General features: G+C 35.2%; 2 protein-coding genes across 2 annotated transcripts; both read left to right on the top strand.

The window, feature by feature from the left end:
• Nucleotides 1-864: 864 nt before the first annotated feature.
• On the top strand, nt 865-2556 carry LOC136802202 (uncharacterized). The gene has a single exon (XM_067058914.1). The coding sequence runs from the start codon at nt 865-867 to the stop codon at nt 2545-2547; it is 1683 nt and encodes a 560-aa protein (XP_066915015.1). The 3' UTR covers nt 2548-2556.
• Nucleotides 2557-6797: 4241 nt separating this feature from the next.
• LOC136802229 (uncharacterized) lies at nt 6798-12470 on the top strand. Its single transcript, XM_067058948.1, has 2 exons — nt 6798-6832; nt 11135-12470. Exon 2 carries the CDS (start codon nt 11141-11143, stop codon nt 12188-12190), a length of 1050 nt encoding a protein of 349 aa, XP_066915049.1. The 5' UTR covers nt 6798-6832; nt 11135-11140; the 3' UTR covers nt 12191-12470.
• Nucleotides 12471-20918: the final 8448 nt, after the last annotated feature.

Raw genomic sequence — 20918 nt, 5'->3', positions numbered from 1 at the left:
GGGAGAGGGGAAAAACGTTTCGTATCTCCGAGTCACGCGACACCAAAATATTTAGGGGATAAAATACAAAGGATATTCAGCGAAATGGTAACTCAAATTACCTCCGTCATATCAAATCTGACGTATACGTCAGAATGATACCAAGAACGAGTCAACCCTCCGCGACCCGTGACGTCAATATTTAGGAGATAACAAACGTGAAGAATATCCCGGGAAATGATAAAACAAATTACCTCCGTTATAGTAAATTGTTATATTTGAATTTATTGCAAAACGAAAGTGATGCCATTATGCTCCCTGTCCTTTTTGACGTCACGGCGATAGAGATATCTTGACACTGATTGGTTCTACAGATTCGTTGTCATGGTTTCAGTTTATCATCAAAATGGTTATTCTTTTTTTTTCTCTCCGAATTTGGCTGAATCGCAATTCTGAGAAACTGCTTGGCTGTTTTTTTGAATTTCTTTTGAGTCATTACTTTCTGTTATCATCATTACAATTTACTATAATTTGTCCTGTTTTTCTTGGCTTCGATCCTTGATTGGCATCGTTCTTTTTTGGTCATTGGTTTGGTTTCGACTTTCATTTCAATCAAATCGACAACAAAGAAAGAAGGCACTGGCCTGTTATTGTTCATTGTTTGGTTGGTCTTCAGATCAGGGAAGTCAATTTTAAAATTTATTGTGCTACAAATTACTTCTCATTTTTTACATTTGGTCTTCGAGTATATCCTCCTTGCTTGCCTTTCTGTTTAAAAGATACCGTATATAGTATTCTACGGCGAAGCTAAAAATAGATATGATGTAATCATAATTTTTTTTTCGCAAAGGATCTTGGGATTGAAATTCGGTCAAGAAAACAAATATGGCGGTCGAAATTAGCAGTACGACAGTTGGAAAAGGAGCAAATAAACACTGTTGCTGGGGAATTTGCAAACATGATTCAAGATATCCTGATAGATTACCACCAGGGACATTTTTTATATCATTTCCAAAAGTTGGTAAATTGAAAGATTCACAAACAGAGTGGCAAAAGGGTAAAGAAAGGGAAAAAACAGAGAAAGCTAAGAGATGGATTCATGCTTGTGGAAGGAAGGGTTTCACCATTTCAAACATCACTAAAAGCACATACATTTGCTCTAAACATTTCATTGGTGGAAATGGTCCAACCGAGGAAAATCCAGATCCAATAAAAGCAACACTATCAGAAGCTGAAGTGGAAAAGAAGTTAAGTGGTAAGAGGAAGGCACCAAAACAACGAGAACCTCTCCCTTCGAAGCCAGTGGCAGTGAAAAGGAAGAAAGAATCAAATATCGAAGTAACATTCGAATGCAATACTGCCAATGAACCTCTTGATAGCACTGAAGCTGGTCCAAGTACATCATCTAATCAAAATGAAGAAAATCAAAAACAAACTCTTATTAGTGTTGATACCTATTCTACTGATGTTGTCAACCCTCCTGATACTGTCGACAAATCCACCCAAACTGAGGCTGACAAACTAGCCAAATCCACCCAAACTGAGGCTGACAAACTAGCCATTTCAGGAAGAATTGAAATTGTCACGTTAAAAAATGAGATTGCTGTGTTAAAGAGTAGAATTGAATCATCAAACGATCACAGTGAGTGTAACCCAATGAGCATGAATGTCATACTGAAATCAGAAGAAAAGACAAAGTATTTTATTGGACTTTCTCGAAAGCATTTTTGGAGCCTTTATAACTTTCTTGGTGATGCCAAATTCAATCTCACATACTGGAACAGTTCATATTCTCGAAACTCTTCAACAAGAAAATTCTCGATCCCAATTCCTAACCAACTATTCATAACTCTTTTACGACTGCGACGAGGGTTTAACCTTTACACAATGGCACACTTTTACAGTGTTAGCGAAACCACAATCAGTACAATTTTCAACACATGGATTATGTTTTTGTTTCATCATTTCAAAAGTTTGGGCAATGATATTCTGTTTCCTGAGAGACAAGTATTCAAAAAGACACTGCCGAAAGTTTTTCGCCCATTCAAGAATGTAAGGGCAAGCATAGACTGTACTGAGTTGAAATGTGAAGCACCTCGTGATTACAAGAGACAAGGAAATATGTATTCAAACTACAAAAGTCACTGCACATTTAAATGTTTGATTGCAGTCAATCCTAATGGGGCAGCATGTTTTGTATCTGACTTGTTTGAGGGGAGCATTAATGATGTGGACATTTTTCAAAAATGTGGTATACTGCAGCAAGTCAATTTCCAGGATTCTTTTTTAGTAGATAAAGGCTTCACTGTGCAACATTTGCTGCTACCCAAACAAGCATCAATTTTCATCCCTCCCTTCTTGGGGAAACGTGAAAGATTTACAAAGGAGGAAGTATTGTTATGCAAAAGGATTGCAAAAGCTCGAATCCATGTGGAAAGATTTAACGAACGATTAAAGAGATTTCGACTCTTGGATGGAATAATTCAATTATCTCTTACACCTATTGCTTCACAGTTAGTTTTTGTGGGGTCAATGCTGGTCAATTTTCAGCATTTCCTATGTAAATGATTATTTTACTAACCTATTTTTACTGTATTGTGCTATCTACTATCAGAATATGAAATATTGATAAAAAATTGAAAAAATTTTCATTGTGGCCAGGATATTCTTTGAAACAGCTTCAATGTTTATACTCTATCAGTTCTAAATAATCTTTTGAAGAGGAAATTTACTTTTAAAAAGGTTCTCACTTTTTTCAGATCAGTAATTTTGAACACAAAATTGATAGTTGGTTCAAGTCCAGCCTCTTTTAACAAAGAGACGCTACTGGAGCATCTAACCTGTGTTTAGAACACTGATCAATCCTAATTTTTAGAAATTTTGAAAGGATTTAAGATTAACCAAAACCAAACTAGTCATTTAGGTTTAGATTGTGGGATTTTAGAACACAAAATTGAAAGTTGGTTCCCCTTTTTAACGAAGAAGCTACTAGAGTATCTGAGCTAGTGTCTGAAAATACTCACATAAAAATACACTCCATACATACATGGTGTTCTAAATCCATACAAAATACAAATACAAAAATAAATCTGTTTTGTTTCTGTCAAAAAGTGCACCCCTGGTTAAAAATTTGAAAACTTGATTTTGACTTTTTTATACTAGAATTTTTTTGGGAGAATTTTATTGAAAATCCTGTGATATGAGACTGCATTCCACATTTAAAGCATCTGATTATGGTTCTAGATCTACTGTTTTGTGCTTGATTGTAGGGATATGTGGAATAAGCAGGGGGTTACATAGTGTCGGTCCCCCCTTTTTCCTGGGGGCCCATAGTGGGCAACACCCCTCCAACCCCCACCTGAAAAAGGTCACCCCCACCTACACAGGGTTACCCCAACCTGAAATCTCATATCAGCCCAACCCCCACCTTTTTCAGCAACCCCCACCTAAATTTGTAAAATCTCCGAACCCCACCTGAAAATTCAGTTTATCCTTTTTTCCTTTAGGAAACATATGTAATGGATATAACCTTTAGAACTTATGACAGTCATTTGTTTATATTTTTATCTAGTATAGTATGTGGAAAGTTGAAAAAGACAAAAAAGTACAAAATCAAACGAAGTTAAATACAGAAAACTTGACAACCCCCACCTGAAAAATGTTACCCCCACCTACATAAGGTTACCCCCACCTGAAATTTCTCATCAACCCAACCCCCACCTATTTTTAAAAATCTGAAAATCCTCAACCCCCCCCCAAAATCCAGGGGGGGTGCCCACTATGGGGGGTCTGAGACCCCTGAGGACACTATAGGTTAGTACTCTGGAAGAAAATCCATAAAATGGGAGGGGGTCAGTCATTTTTAAGTGATTTTGGGGTGATTTTCCCACAAATTCCTAGGAAAATGAAGGTTTGGCACTTTTTCAAGAAAATTTAATAAAATGGGGGCGGGTCATTATAAAATTATATTGGGGGTGTATTTTTTCCAAAAAAATTGCAAAATGACCGCCCCCTACAATTAAGCACAAAAGAGTAACTTGTTTTGATGCACAAAATACTTAGGTCGGGAGATTTTTCAGAGAAGTGTTTCAGCTTTTGTTTGATCAAACACCGGTCAGATGCTCCAGTAGCTTCCCTTTTTTGAAGAAAAGAGGTTGGTCTCGAACCAACTATCAAAGTGGTGTTTTAAAAAAACAAAGCTTTCACTAAAATTATTTTCTTTTCCCTTTTCCTTTACTCAAAAGTCAACTTAAAAAAAAAACAATTCTGAAGTTAGGCAACAAAAAATTTTCAAACATAAGAGAGGAACAACCAAGGAAACATAGACAAAAAATAATTTCAGATTTTGATTCTGGTTGTTTTTTGTATAGAATAATCAAAAGATATCATGTAAATCAGTGTAAATGACAAATCTCATTAGTTTACAAAATGACCTAGCTGCAAAAAATGCACAACAAAGTCTTTTACCCAAAAAATTGCACATTATTAAGGGATCTCCAGGTAAATTTTTACTTCCATGATTTTGTTGTTCTAGAAATGGCATTTCAAGAGTGACACTTCTTTTGAGCTCTATTTTCACAAAAAAACACAGATCAGAGAGTCAAGAAAATGAAAAAAAAGCTGACTGTAGTGATGATAGTTATCCCTAATTTAGAAAAGTAAACCCTATTTCACAGTAGTCAATAAATGGTCAAATATTATAATATCATATCACTATCAAATACAAATGGTAATAAGTCTCTCGGGACTCTCATTAAGAAATACTCAGGTATAAAGACTTTCTCCCAAAATAACTTTGTGCTGTCAACGATACGTTGTTGCAAGTCTGCATCAGGGAAAATCCTCTCAACGCTTGAAGGTCCCTGCTTGGCATATAGTACAAAATCACAGAAATTGGCTTCAGTCACCAATAGTTGTAGTTGGATTTGGAAATAATATGAATGAGTTTTTTTCAATACCAATTTCTCATCAATCACATTAAAACACTGACGATTTACTTGACCTTTCTCACATTCACCTTTTACCACATTCATCACACTGTACAATCGTAAAATGTTCAAACATTTCACCTCCACAATATTGGCTAAATTTCCATCACTAAAAATAAGCCCATCAGGGCTTGCTGCTAGATGTAGATATTTCTTGTTAATCCACAAACCACTGATACCAACTAGAACATTCATTCTCTGAGAGTATTCTCTCAAAGCATTAATTTCATTATCAATACCATATATCATGTATTTGTTGCAAAAGCTGGTTGGAAACCAAAAATTCTTGTGCAGATAGTTAAAATGTGGGCGAAGGTTATCATATTTCGAGAGATTTTCTCCAAGATTCATAGCACTTTGACATTTTGACGCAGTTATTCTAAAACGGCGTTCATTGTGCCATTCTTTAGATTTGGCTTGGTCTTGAGTTCCAGGTACCTCACAACAGATTTTTGAGTCCAAGATAGCATCATTTTTCTTCGAGAATTCAGCACAGAATTGAGATACTAGGTGTTGATAAATAGCCTTGTCTGGGTCATCGAGCTTCCAATCACCATATTTGATATATAACACAGATTCCCACATACTGGGTTGTTCGTCAGTTTGTAATTCAATGATAAAATTTCTACGTGCCTCCTCAGGCACAGTACGTTGATTCTCTGGTCTCGGATCGAAATAGTAGAGTTCAGATGGAGGTCTGCGTTTACTTGATGGATATACTGCTTCATGGAGCTTACCAGGATCCTTCTCTCGTTTTTTCCCCTTATCCCATGGGCACTCTTTTGATGTTGAGGGTTGTATGAGCAGTTCATTACTGCTTGCTTTGTCACTCAGATATAACAGTAATGCCGAAACATGGGCACATCTACTAAGGGCACTAGCTTTACAATCACAAGTTCCACTTTTTATACTGCCACTAACGTTACTGATGGTGAGGGCAACATTTAATGGATATTCACTACCTTTCATTGAATGATGGACATGGGCTCGAATGTAGTATTCTTCCTTTGCTTGATTATAATTATCGTGGATGTTTTCTATGTAACCTTCACTGTTCAACAAATTTCTTCCTTTTCTCAGGGGTTTTGCTGTGACAGTGTCACAATTATCGTAAAGGTTGTCATCATCTGGGTCATCGCTATCATCTGGTACTCCAGCAGCAGTTGAAATTGATTCAACTAAATAAAAGTATACATGACCATAATTGAAATTTGCTGGTAAATTTCTGGATGGAAAGTCTCTCCAGCCATCAGTGGGTCGTTCTGTAGTTGTGTTATCAGCAGAGCTTGATGACGTTGCTTGTTGCCCTTCTTTACTCTTATCTAGCTTAATTTTGTACCAACGTCCACCATCAACTTTAGGGGTGACAGGAAGATTCATCTTAAGGGCATCTTCCACTCTCTTCACCAGTTCCTGTTTCCTTCCAGATTTTTTCAGTCCATGGCACTCAAGCCACCTCTTCAGCTCCTCCACAATACAATTTTCTGGCTTTTTGGTTAATTTTGCACCAGGGACATCTTCTTCTTTCAGTATAGTATAATTCTTTGCTGTAAGCTCGTCTGCATTCGCCATTTTGTTTATGTTTTTGACCGAAAGTAACCGTGATGCATTGCGATAATTCATTTCTCGCATAATTTGTGACGTAGGCATAACGGAATGCGGAATATAGTTTGATGTGCACGCTTGGTTTAGTTATTTTTAATTTTTTACCATTCCCGGGTGCGCGCTTTCTCTGCACGCGGTGAAAATTTAGCAGCAAACTTTTGACCACGTGCTGTACTGCTGTGTTGGTTTATTGCTGTACGTTTTAAATAGTCTTTGGCTTTGATTCTGGTGTTCTCAGAAGCTTTTGATTTTACTTTTAGGTATGTTAGTATGTTGACCGTTGTATGTACTTCCGAGTCTTAGTCTGCTGAATCTTCCATAATCAATAGCTTTTTTGGCATGTTTGAAATTGGGCAGGAAGATATCCGGGAAATTTCTGATAGTAAAGAAAATCCTCAAAGTTGTGGAGATTTTGCTTATTTTGGAACAAAATACTTTTGCAGGAGAAAGTGTTTGAATGCAGGAGTCTCCTGTCCTGTTGAAACAGGGTTTTCGGAAAGGATTCTTTAGTCTATTGCTAACTCCAATGCTCAATCTAGTGTAGTAGTAGAATATTCAATTTTGATGTTCCATTTGATGCAACAAATATACACCTCCAGCCATCTGGTATATTCTAACAAGTTGTGATTTCTATAAGGTTCTGGTAGCCTGATAACAGCTGTTCATAATCTTCTAGGGTCTTCGACAAAGAAATTTCGAATTTTTTATCGGCATTGGACCAATAACCTTCAGACTCCCCCTATAAGCTCTTATCAGCCAAAATTTTTTCAAAACCAATTTTTACATCTTCTGAAACTCTATTTTCTCCAATCGTGTCCGCCATCGCATTGATTTCGCCTTCCCGCCCATGCCCAACATCGTTGAATTTTTGTCTATTTGCACCAACATTGAGTTTGTTTATTATATATAATAAAATAAGAAAAACGCCAAATCTATTTCCACCTTTGACTTTAGTACATTGTACACAAAGATTCCTCATGACAAACTGATTAAAGAACTATCAGAGGTCATTGATTTTGTATTTGATGCAGGTAACTGCAAGTTTATCGCTATTTCTAAAAATGATAAAGCGTATTGGTCAAAAACAAAACCCAAATCTTCTGTGTCTTTTACACAGAATTCTTTGAAAACTGCTATGAAACATCTGATAAAAAATTGTTTTTTCAATGCAGGTCATATTGTTATGTGTCAAGTGATCGGGATTCCCATGGGAATCGATCCGGCGCCATTTTGGGCTAATCTTTTCCTCTACCAATACGAACAAAGGTATATGAGCAGGATCATTGAGGAAAATAAGGTTAAGGCTCGCCATTTTCATTCGACTAAAAGATTCATTGATGATTTGTGTGCGATCAATGACGGTAACTTGTTTCAGTCTGTGTATAGAGATATCTATCCAGATGAGCTTGAACTCAAAATTGAGCACTCTGGTAATCATGCTTCTTTTTTAAACCTGGATATTACCATCAAAGACGGGATATTTATTTATAAGTTGTTTGATAAACGGGATGCATTTCCTTTTTCCATAGTCCGAATGCCACATAAAGATAGCAACTTGCCAGAATCGATTTTTTATTCTTCTTTTGTTGGTGAACTTCTCAGGATTGCTCGTTCTACGTTACTTTTCGAGGACTTGAAAGTTAAAGCCAAAGTTTTTATACAAAGAATGCGATGTCAAGGTGCTGAAAACGCAAAGTTAGATTGCAGTCTTCGACGGGTTATAGTTCGTCATTTTTCAGAATTTTCAAGATTTCAACTCTCTCAAGATTCACTCGTTCGCCAGCTCTTGCGGTGAGCGGTCACGGTGTACGGGGCTTCGAACCGGGTTATAGTCCGATTTTTTAAATTCTTTTTCTTTCCCCACTCTTTCCATCTTATTCTTTGAACTGTAAAATGTGTGTGAGAGCCACAGGGTTGGATAGTGGCAATCCAATCCCAGTTCCTTCTCTTCTAGTATGCTTTCTTCAACGTTGTGGCAGAAACGTGTCAAAGGTGTGGCAACTTTGTCTAGTAGAAAGTATACTTCTTTTCTCATTGTAATTTTAGTTTCTTCGGCTGGTTCCGTGTTACGTTTTAGTTTATTTTATATTATTGCGCGCGTTTTATACTTTCAATAAACACATCTTTTTACTATCTTTTATCTGTGGTGGTGTCTAATTAACACTGCTTGGCCTACCTACACAACCCTATTTCCATCATATAGGAGGATATTTTCACAAATGGCCGAAATCCTGTGTAGGTCGAAAACTGAGGAACAGATAATGTGTTTTCTTGAAATATTTTTTGACTCATATTGAGTTACTTCTTTCCATCTTAACTCGTATTGAGTTACTTTCTTCCTTAAAGTCATTTTAGATCACTAGTTTTACATTGACGGATTTCTATGTCATCATATTTTCCTTTTCTACTCCAACCTGATTGATTTTCTGTGAATGTTCATTCTAGATTTTTGTTGTATTTGTATTGTCTTTTTGTTTTGTGGGTTTTTGTATTTATTGTTTCCATTTTGAGTAGTTGAAGGTTTTATACTTCTAGACTATATATATATTATGAGTTTGATATTTTTAATCAAAACAAAAATGAAAAAGATGTGATGAAGTCGCAACATTTCGAAGGAAAAGGCAGCACATTGGCCAATGAAGAAAGAGTTTTTTATCAAAGCTAGTTCAAAACTGTACTTTTAAAGTTGCAAATTTGTGTCAAAGGTGAAAATAAGTGAAATTGTATGCTTTCAGTGGAGTTTATTGTGGACGAAATCAAAAAGTAATTGGCTGAACTTTGTCCCAATACTTGTTTTTTTATCAGTACCGTAACTTGTTCTAATATCGACACCCCTCCTCCAAGGGAGCGTCTCCAAATATTGTTTCATTTTTAAACGAAAATGAAACGAAAGCTTCGTTTATGTTTCGTTTAGCTTTCGTTTCGACTTCGTTTCGACTTTGTTTCGAATATATTCAGATAATGATATCTGATTAACTTTAATTACTTAAGAAAAGAAGATAATTGAACTGAAAAAAGATAATATTTTGAAACGAATGGTGAAACGAAATAAATTTTTTCTCTGGATTTCGTCATCCAAAACTTTTTAGAATTTTTAGTAATAGTCTCATTTTGTTACTACAACAATAGATAGTTCTTACTTCCTCAAAATGCGTAATATTTTTTTCGATGTTTAAAGGGATTCAGTTTCTGAAGTTTCTTGCTTTCAAGCTTGACAAGTTTTCTAATATCTTTTGCCCTCGATTTAAGAATTCTTTTAAACCTGGTTCTGATAAAAAATAAAAATTATGGTATAAGGCTGCGAAGGTACTTTCCAACATAACAACCCGAAACACTTTGCAAATTACTTCAATATAATTCATATGGGAATACCGTAATTGATTACAACTGAGTTGGTAATTAATTACAAATTGAGTCGATAACACCTTTAAGACCTGTTAAAATTGTTGCACTAATTATATCCATGTTAGCTGATAGCCCCGAACAGTAAGAAAAACATATTTCTGAAAAAGTCTACATCATAAAATACGAAAGCAGACTTCAATTTGGATTGATCCTCAACCAAAACATTCTGTTGAAAATAAAGTTCAGTCATTAAGATATTATCCTAAAAAAGCGTGCATATGTGAAATTAAACATGAACTCCCTATCCTATCCGTTTCACAAATTTTTAAGTGAGAAGTTTCTCTAAACGAAATGAAACGAAATAGAAAAAACTCAGAGATGATATTAGATAATTATCTCTAAATTAGAACTAATTATGCATTTCGTTTGAACTTCGTTTTAAATCGTTTCATGAAACAATTTGAAACGAAAAAATTGAAACAACATTTGGAGACGCTCCCTAATTTTGACACCCTTTTAATCAGCTGAATTTTATAGAAAAGTTGAAACTGTTTTTCTTTACTTAGTGGTCAGAGAGGAATAATTTTTTTCAATCAGTGATTCAAGCTTTCATATTATTCCTTTCTCTAAAGAAGGGTGTCGGAATTAGACGAGGGATATGGATATTAGCAGATATTAGACCAACTTACGGTATGTAGTTGGACCCCCCTACCCCCTTATCGGTCCAATCACCAATGCAAATAAAAAATTCAAAAGTTTTTTGTCTTACGCACATGGTAAATCTCTGAAGGCGCTTGAAAATTAAACATCTAAGGAGAATAGTCCTCTCCCAGAAAATTCTACAATGCGAATCTTGTAGTGCACCGGAAAGTCAAAAACTGATACAGCGCCCTTCTCATAAACACAATCATGCAGCTTTGTTGTCATTCCGAGTCCTTTTAGACGAATGCGGTCCTTACAATTTCAAGATTGCATATCCGCCAGGTTGGTTTGTTATCACACATCCCTTTACATCTTTAGAGCTTCAGTGTGGTGTGCAGAAAATCTTTAGTCCCACCTTTTCTGGGCTTTCTTGGAGGGTGTAAACCCCCCCCAACTAGCATTATACAACCCTGTAAATATTCTTCAAAAAAAGATGTAACCCCTTTCAGGCAAATTTGATTATTACTTGATATTGTCTGATTGATACTTTCACATAGATTGACTTTTTTTTTCAGTACAAAATGAAAGATATCATTTCCACAAAGAAGCTTTTCAAAAAGCTGAAATCAGGTCATCTTTTTGGCGATGCAAATCAATTTGATACATTATGTTGCACATCAGCACTTTCAGAATCAGAAATCATCTTCCAAAATGGACTGGAAATTAACAAGAATTTGTCTGATAAATACAAGTGGGTGGCTGATGAATATGGTTCCAACATAGGTGATGTTCTTGAGGTTGTGCCATCTAAATTTACTGACTCACATGAAGGGAAAGTGAAGTTTTCTTTCTCTGCATTAAAGTTCCTTGCTTTGAGAAAATTTTATTTCATTGAGGTGAATGATTATGATGATCACTCGTTGCTGAAAATCTTGGTCACCCACAAGTCTTATCCAGAATTGAAGAAATTTAATCCGTTTTTGGAGACCAAGGCACCAACTAAGACTGGCACCCTACCAATTGTATTTTTTCAAGGAAAATGGTTTCGATACACTACCCTTCAATCAACGGAAGGAAAGAAGAATAAACTGAAAATCCAATTTTTGTTGGACAGTATACCACCTCAAATAATAATCTATTGTGACTATGTAAACAAGAAGTCTAACTCAAATCTCTTGGATGTGTTTGAGTTTTTCTCACAGTTATCTAAGTACCATGGGAGTAATGGTGTAGTTTATGAGGGTAACAAAACAGGACTTTATAAACTCATCACATCAATACGCCAATGTCATTGTAATAACGACGAAGTTCATACATTGCCATTCATGGATACTATAGGTTGCATTAATAAAGCTTTATTCAGCATAAACTTTGCGAAAGCTTTTGAAAATGGGAATGTTCAGGCATGTGATTACAAACATGTTAACATGATGGATTTGATATATCTTCGTACGTCCAAGATGCCTTACCCTCAAACCATGATCAATGTTATAATGAAAGGCATTGTGGGTATGGAAGAAAAAACTAAATCGTTCATGGAAGTTTTTGAAACGTTTTTAAAACATTTTCTAACACAGGAAGCTAAACTCACAGTTAAAATGAACTTGATTGCATATTTAAACACTTTGTAGAATTATACATTAAAATGTTTTATTTCATATCTTACCATTCATCCATTACAACCTGACAGTGTTTTTTAACTTATAAAAAAAACAATTGAATCTGGAGCTGCTCAATAAGTACCTCAAATATCTTTATCAAAGCCTCCTTCGGAGGTTTAAAAACTGTCTTCCTCAAGGTTTTTCCATATCTTCTTCAATTTTATATGCTTGGTTTTTATTCATTCCAGTTACCAACCCAATGCAAATAAGACCAATGGTTTTAAAAAGTAAGTCCATATTGAAACAAACATTTTTAACTGAAACATTTTTTTTCCGTTCAATTATCTTAAATTGATATGTTTTCTATCATTTAGAACTATATACGCTATACCGTTATATCTTTCTTCGTTTCGGGAGTTAAACTCTTACTGACACTCACAAGGTCTGGAGACTAGAGGCTGTTTATTCGAGAAGAGTTCTATCAATTCAGGAGTCTGATTTTAAATCAAAACGATTAAATTCAGATACAATATTTAAGTATGCCTTAAAAGGCGCAGCTAAACACGAAAAGCTCAATTTTATGTAAGCAAGCGAGCCCCATAAGGGATGAACCTTATTTGAAATTAAATTCTGCTACATGCAATGGTTTAGAATAACGGAATAATGTGAGCTACATTTTATAAATTATGGTTCCTGTACTTATATAACAATTAAAAAGAAAGTATAGCATATTTTGTTTTTAAAATATTTTCATTTCAATAATTATTCTACCTATTTTAAGATTTATTATTTTAATATTACATTTATATTTAACTACTTTCACAGCACACTTTAACGGCTACAAGGAAATTCAGGTTCTATGTCATTGGGAGTTAAATTTTGTAGATTTTGCAGATTTGGGTTTCGTCCACTAAACTTAGTCATGCAGGTTTCTCAGGCACCCCTCCAGGGATTTTTCTAGGCACTTTGAGTGAGTCCAGGGAAAAGCTCTGGTGGGGATTAAGATGGCAAAGCTCCCAAATAATGTTGAATACGTATACAAATTAGTTATTTTAGCTTGAAAACATCCAAAGGTTAAATTTTGCTAGAAAATATTTGGATTGAGTTTCTAAAACTCATTTTGGCCGGTATACGGACATAAAAGTGCTTTGAAAAATCCCTCCCCTGTTTTGATCTTCTACCTGTCTACCTTCCCCTACACCCCCCCCACTTAAAGAATTATCACCAGCAAATAATTCACTGCATTATCGTATCTTTATTTAACCTAACAATTAAATAATGATAATTGCGGCGAACAGTCGAACAGTGAAATTTGAAAATATGATTTATTTGTAATATTAGTATTATATTTAATTTTTGCACTTTCATCCCCACTTTTTATTAACTTTTCAGAAATCCTCTGTTCCCCAGATCAATATGTAAATATTCGATTCACCCTCCTAGACAAAGGTTGACCACTCATCTTCCTTTGGGAAGGTTTATTCTATGGTCCTAATGAAAATTTGTAAAGGCCTTATCGGCGAAACATTTTTTAAATTAAAATTTCGAAAAAGGTTGCTTGAGGTGGATTCTGAAATGTTTTTTGATATCAAAATGTTCATTTTCTATCCAAGAACCTACTCATTAACAATAGGGAACAGTACCAATAAGTTGGAGAAAGTGAATGATTTTTTGATGAATTTTAATAGTTTATATTCAGTATTTTTTTAAAGTACTTTTTTGGACTTATCTATATTACATTATACGGGTCCAGCAAGATACCTAGGTGATAGGTGATATCAGAGTTATCAATTTTAAACATTTTTTATTTGGCGAGTGACTTATTTTTAGCGAATTGAAGGGTATATAAATTACAATTTACATTTGCCTAAAAGTAAACTAAGTTTGTGCGAGAAATATTTACCAAGGTTTATTATTGAACTATGAAAAACTTATCTTCGGCAAGCAGCAGCTTTCTTTTAATTTTCAAGGAGACTAAAAGGTTTTCCTAAGGAGAGTTTATTTGAATAAAACTCGTTTGAGTATGAAGTCTCCGTACTTGGAACTACATTTTTGCATTTGATTGCCGTTTTAGTTGAATAGTCAAAGGCCGGCGCATATCCTACATTGATTTATGTATAGTATAAAGTAAAAGGATATTTTCTGTCCAGATTTTGTGTTATTTTAAATAATTATTGTTATCAATTTTGAAAGTTCCAACTAGTTTAAAGATAGAATTAACCATTTTGGCATTGTACGTTTAATCTATTGCAGAATTTGTTACCTTGTTAGAGAATCTAAGGGATGCAAAGGGCGTTCTTGAAAATATTCTATTTATAAACCTACCTCAGAGAGAAGAGGAGTGTTAAGAGATGGAAAAACAGCTGAAAATTTTTATTTTTGGGGCCTGTGGACAGGTTTTTCACCAAAACGAGGCTAAAACTTTCGGGCAGTCTGGAGTATCGAGTTTAAAGCCCGTAGGGCTAGAGTAGAATCTCTAACCTTTCCCAGGCAAGAAAAAGTTTAATTTATTGCGTTATGCATTTTCGCTAAACACTATATATTCTGACTGATTTTTTTCTCCTCGCATTGCTATGTAACTTTCATCATCAGGTAGGTCCATTCAGCATCTAGCTGCAATTAGCCCGGGGTCCACTTAAAGCGTTTTTTATAGACTGTTTGGAAGGTGTAGAAACAGTATGAAGCAATGTTTATATTTGAAAATAAGGGATTGCAAATCTGTTATTGATGTTGTTTTTTTTATTACCTTGTCGGGGGAAGGAGGATATTTTATCAAAAAACTTTGACCCGATTTTATAAACCTCAACCAAAATTAAAATCTAAATATTTTACACCTTTATTAACCGAAATTAGTGCTTTAAACTTCGAATTACAAGATCTTTTTTCGAGCTAGTGAAGGAAAGCATTTCATTTGGATAATTTAGTTGGGTGAAAGTGACTAAATTGTAAATTTCCCCGGGGAAAAGTAACGAATTTGAAATTTTGGTGACGAAATTTTCCCCTGACTAAATAAAAATCCGACATCTTTTTCCCCGATCCAACATGCCTTTTTTCTGATGTTGGATGAAATGTTGGACCGGTTTGCGTCAGTTCAAATTTTTGGAAAAAAATGAAAATTAAAAAAAAAGAACAAAAAAACCGTGTTGGACGGTGTTGGATGAAGTTTGATCGCCATCAAACATTTCATCCAACATTTTCGGCGAGATCAAAGAAGCTTTCTCATTGAATTGTGTAATTTTTCGTGTTGGATGATTTGCACAGGAAAAAATCTTTAAATCCCAAACTAGTGAAAATTGAAAAACAGATTGGGAATTTCAACCCATTTCTTTTAGGATTAAGGGAATGTTAACTTGGGATTCTTTGGAGCATTGGGTATCTGTTTTTACCATTCTGGAAATAATTTCCCAAATCTGTTTTGCATATTCGGTGATCAATAAAATCCTCTATGGCAAAACCTAAATCATAAACTTAAAATTTTTGAAATAGGTAAAAGTTGTGACCAAGGTAGGGAAACAAAATAACACCAACCGCTATAATTCTTTCTAAATGAAAAAAGAAACCTATCCGAAAATACAAATTCACAATTTTGGTAATCTAATTCATAAAGAACTAGGAAAAATTAGAAATCACATGGTGAAAAATAGATTACATCGGAAATAGAAACCTATCCGAAAACACAAATTCACAAGTTTAGTAATTTGGTACATAATTTAGTTAGGGAAAGGAAATATCACAAATTATGACCGTTTTGGATAACCCCGTTGGATTTTATGTATCTTTATTTATAACCACAAATTATGTCACATTGTTACGGCGTTTCTCATTTCGTTGAATTTTTTTTGAACCCAGAAATTTTTTTCATGGACCCACGAATTTTTGTTCAGAACCCACGAATTTTTTTCATGGACCAACGAATTTTTTTTGTGGACCCACGAATTTTTTTTATGGACCCACGAATTTTTTTACCGACCCACGAAGGCACGCAACCCACGCAATTTATCACATAGTAGTAAGTAAGTATATTCATCTGGTGGCTGTCGGCAGAGCCGGGAGTGAGGGAGTCTATCCCCTTTTCTATTTGCGCTAGACCTGGGAGATCGAATGCTGAGGTGGAGCGCCACACCTACTCTCAGCTCCCAGTAACTTACCGCCTAGATCAGATTACCCAATCTAAGCTACTCATCCGCTGAGTTGGCGGTGACCGGGGATCGAACCCACAACCCTTAGATTGTAAGTAAGGCGAATGCTCTACCGACTGAGCTACCCGGTCAAAATAGTAAAATTGACAATTTGGTGCCCCTTAGGGAAAAAAAGCGAAGCGCAAACATTTTTTCGACATATCTCCATTTTATAGGGCTAAAAACTGCCGTTTGTTTGTGAGGTAAAAAGGGGAAAGAGGGGCGCTGAAATCAGTGTTTTGTGAAGAGCCGAATTTTTTTTTCGAAAGGCACGAACTTTTTTTCGAAAGGCACGAACTTTTTTTCGAAAGGCACGAACTTTTTTTCAAAAGTCACGAACTTTTTTTCAAAAGGCACGAACTTTTTTTTCAAAGGCACGAACTTTTTTTTCAAAGGCACGAACTTTTTTTCAAAAGTCACGAACTTTTTTCCAAAAGGCACGAACTTTTTTTCTAAAGGCACGAACTTTTTTTCTAAAGGCACGAACTTTTTTTCAAAAGGTACGAACTTTTTTTTCAAAGGTACGAATTTTTTTTCGAAAGGCACGAAGGGCACGAAGGCACGCAAGGCACGAAAAAAATCACACTCTGTGTAACACAACGCTAAAGGTGAGGCGTCCCGCCAGGGCGGCCTCATTCGTTCGCAATGGACTTGCATCGCAAGAGTTCAGTGGATCGGTGAGACGGATTTGAGGTCATTAAGTTGGCTCTCTAGTGCAGCTCCACTGTTGTGACAAAAGTGCCGGGATTCTCAAAGCTAACGCAATCGCAAGTACATGTCAGAACGAATGAGAGCTACTAATTACTATCGAACCAATGCTCACAGAATGATCGAATACATTTAATTATTTTACCAGCTTTCTATAAATCAGGATTTAATTCGTGAATGATGTTTTCAGCAGAAACACAAACTGATCTTTATTTTGAAAATTCGGGAATAGCATAGAAATTTCAATCAAAACAAACATCCAGATCATGTTTACCATTAATCTGCATCCGGATAATGTAATGTGTTAGTGATATCCCTAGACTAGTAAACTAGTCGGTTATTACTTATAACCTTATAATAAAACTGTCAATCAAATAATGTAAATACTAATTAAATATTCAGCGCGCATGAGAGAAAAGGAAAATAACCGACTAGAAGCTACTTCCAACGCCTTTTTTTCTTCACCTAAAATCGTAAGGAGAGACATACAGATTTCTGTATGTCTGACCCGTGCGTAATTCCATTTATTGTTCTTTCTGTTTATTGTGTTTTTGGAAATACTCATTTATTTATATGTTCCCATGTTTAATGTACTATGAAATATCATTTAGTCAAAAAAGTTGGATGGATTCTCAAAAACCTAAAAAAAGTTGTAAAATTAAACAACGTTTTTTGAGGGAAGTAGCTTCTAGTCGTTGAAATTCAGAAAAGACACGCAACCTCACCTCTTCGATTCTTTTTTTTTTTGGAGCTTGATTTTTTTGTATATGGGTCTGTTTTCAACGACTAGTTTACTAGTCTATGATATCCCGAATCCAAACCTAGGGACAGTTTTAGCACGATCTCTAGTTAGTGATCAGTTAGGTAAATATAGCATTTTCCACATATGTATTCATATATTTCCCGAACCTTGGTATTTGATAATTTTTTGTTGTGTTGGTAGTACATTTTTCTTTAAGGCCGAGGTAAACGATTCCAACATTCCATCCAACATGCCATTTTCTCTCTGTTGGACGGAATGTTGGAATCATTTACTCGAATGTAAAAATCGGAAAGGAAGAAAAAATTATGTTGGAAGAAGGAAAAAAGTGTTGCATGGGAGTTTGATCGTAATCAAACATTTTGTCCAACATTTACTTCTTTTTTTCGTGTTGGATCATGTTGGATTCGTTTACTCAGCTCACATCCAACATTTGAAAGGGAATGACGTCATTAGAAATAGAATCGAATGTTTTTTTGTCAAAAATTCGAAAAATCTCGTAACAAATTTAAAAGGGTAGAGAAGCTACTAGCTCGAATGTTTTTTTTTCGGAAAATAAACCAAGGGGGGGCACTGAAATTAAGCGATCTATCGTAGAGGTGTGACCCTTTAAAGGTACGTTTTTCAGGCTTCCCAAAATGCACTGTATATGTGTAAAAAATGAGAACATAGTTTTTGTTGCAAAATTTTAGAAAATTTGACCATTTTTTGCTTTGAAATAGATATAAATAAATTGCACCATAAGAGTCGATTTTTCGCCAGAATTTTCTCTGCATTTTAAAATTCCAATTGTTAGACTATAATTTTTGTCCGCATGAACAGCAGTGGTTACTGGGTATAAAAATTCTCGCCATTTCTAATTTGAAAAGAATGAATTAAAAAAAGAATGAATGAACACCCATGTTAGTAGGGGTCAGAATACATGTGAAATAAGTCCCGTTCGATTTTTCTGATAAAAGCACTTTCTCAACGGATTTGAGATATTTGACCTTAGTAGAACCCAAAAAAATAGGGTGGCAATTTTTTAAATGTCGTTTTGGGTATTTTACAGACCAGAATGGAAACGCCCTAAAAATCACTTATTTCGCAATATCTACTCGAAATATTGGTATTTTTCACTGAAATTTTGACTGGACATAGGCATCAGTAACAGGTAACTTTCTCATCCATAAAAAAAATTGCTTCTTTAAAAGCGTGTATTTTACAGACCAAAGTCTATTTTGAGGTTTCTGGTCAGTAAAATGTTTCAGATTAATTTCTTTTCTTCGAATTTCTAGTTATAGCTCCCTCTTACTAATGTCTAAATACTGGGGTAATTTCAAGTCGGTCGGGCAATTAGTTCCCGAGTAATCATGATTTTTATAATTTACAGACCAGAATTTTGAAGTTTTGACTAAAACATTAGGTCACTAGGTAAATAGGACAAGGACAAAATTCAAAATTTACTTTTTGAATCTTGTTTATTATTTCGAATTTCTTATCTCCAGTAATATTTTCAGAATCTCAATTCTCTCTTTTTTTTAATTAAACAATAAAAAGTTGAATATACAAATGAACGAAGAAACGGACTTTGAAAAATGTATAATCTGCCAAGAAACAGACAAACGGAAAAGCTTTGAAAGAAGCGTTAAAAGAGAGAAATGATTGTAAAGACGTTTTAGTATTGTGGGGCTATACCAACGATTATCCGACTATTCCGCTGAACATTTACAAAAGAAATCAGCTAAATATCATGGAAGATGCTATAAATCGTGTACACATATTAAAACTATCACACAAGTACGAAAACGTTACGATGAAAGCTTGCAAGGCAAAGTTTCTGCACCGAAAGCTGTTGTTGGACGACCTGAGAAACGACCTTCAGATGCTGTTGATCAAAGTGTTTGCAAGCGATTGAGATTTTCATCCGGAACGATATTTAATATAAGGATTTATATATGTAATATGTCAGAAGTATCGCCCAGAATCGCTACACACAGTTGAATTTTTGGAAATGGGAAATCGAATGTTTGAGGTTTCACGTAATCTAACTGACAAAACATCCGACTTAATTCAATTTCGGCTGCCGATGATGGGGTAGCTAATGATGTTCGTTACCATCGATACTGCTGGGTAGATAGTCAGAAACAGATGGAAAAGGATCAAAGGAAAGAAAGCAACATCGAACAAGGTAGAAATCTGGCAAAAAGAATAGCCGATATCGAAATGATCCATCTCGTTGATTCGGAGATTCGTACATCCACAGTATTAAACATGAGTGACATAAACGATGCATACAATGACTTCCTTGATGCTCAGTCAACAGTAAAAGATCACAAAAAAGTTAATCTTAAAACGTTGCTAAATAAGAACATTACCGACATCGAGTTCACGAAACCAGAACAAAAGAATCAGTCGGAAAAAGTTTCAATGTTGTCAACAAAAGATAATGCTGCCGAGACTATTTTCTGTGCAACTAGTGACGATATGAACGTCTTGTTCAAAGCTTCCAAAAATTGTTCGATCAGAATTGTTAAATCATCCGAAATGGAAATTTAGTGGAAGTTTGAATAATTTCAATATATCCTCACCTTTGAAATCTTTTGTGAAGTGGGCAATCGCTGGCCCAAGAGGGAATATTGCGTCCAAGCGAAAGATCGAGGAGATTAAAACCACAACAAATTCGACTATTCAAATGTTGATCGGTGCTGTCAAAATAAACGACCAAGTTCGTACAAGAAAATCAGACGATACAACGAGAATTACCAACGATTTAGGTTTTTACAATACCAAAGAGACCCCTAATATGGTTGGCCTGGGGATGTATGTTTACCAGAAAACCTGAAGCAAAGAGCTTATTGACACTCTTGCCAAAGTTAACAGTTTAATAAATTACAAAAAGGTGTGCGAGCTTACAAAATCAACTTGCAAATCATTTATGTAAAGTGATGGATGAGAACTAAGGCTGTTACATGCCACCAAAGTTAAATGTTGAGAGTGGCAAGCGTCCTTATTTTATAATTGACAACAGCGATTTCGAGAACGATACACCTGATGGAAAAGGAGAGTTCCATGGTACAGGGATGATCGCGTGCCAAAAATTTACCGAAAACTCGCAATCACCATTAAATTT

The sequence above is a fragment of the Clytia hemisphaerica genome, unplaced genomic scaffold (genome assembly GCF_902728285.1).
Source record: "Clytia hemisphaerica strain Z4C2 unplaced genomic scaffold, Clytia hemisphaerica genome assembly, whole genome shotgun sequence".
In the NCBI taxonomy this organism is placed as follows: domain Eukaryota; kingdom Metazoa; phylum Cnidaria; class Hydrozoa; order Leptothecata; family Clytiidae; genus Clytia; species Clytia hemisphaerica.
This window is presented reverse-complemented; position numbering and strand designations above follow the sequence as displayed.

Coding starts and splice junctions, on each gene's coding strand:
- LOC136802229 (XM_067058948.1), top strand. CDS start 11,141: ATGAAAGATATCATTTCCACAAAGAAGCTTTTCAAAAAGCTGAAATCA.
- LOC136802202 (XM_067058914.1), top strand. CDS start 865: ATGGCGGTCGAAATTAGCAGTACGACAGTTGGAAAAGGAGCAAATAAA.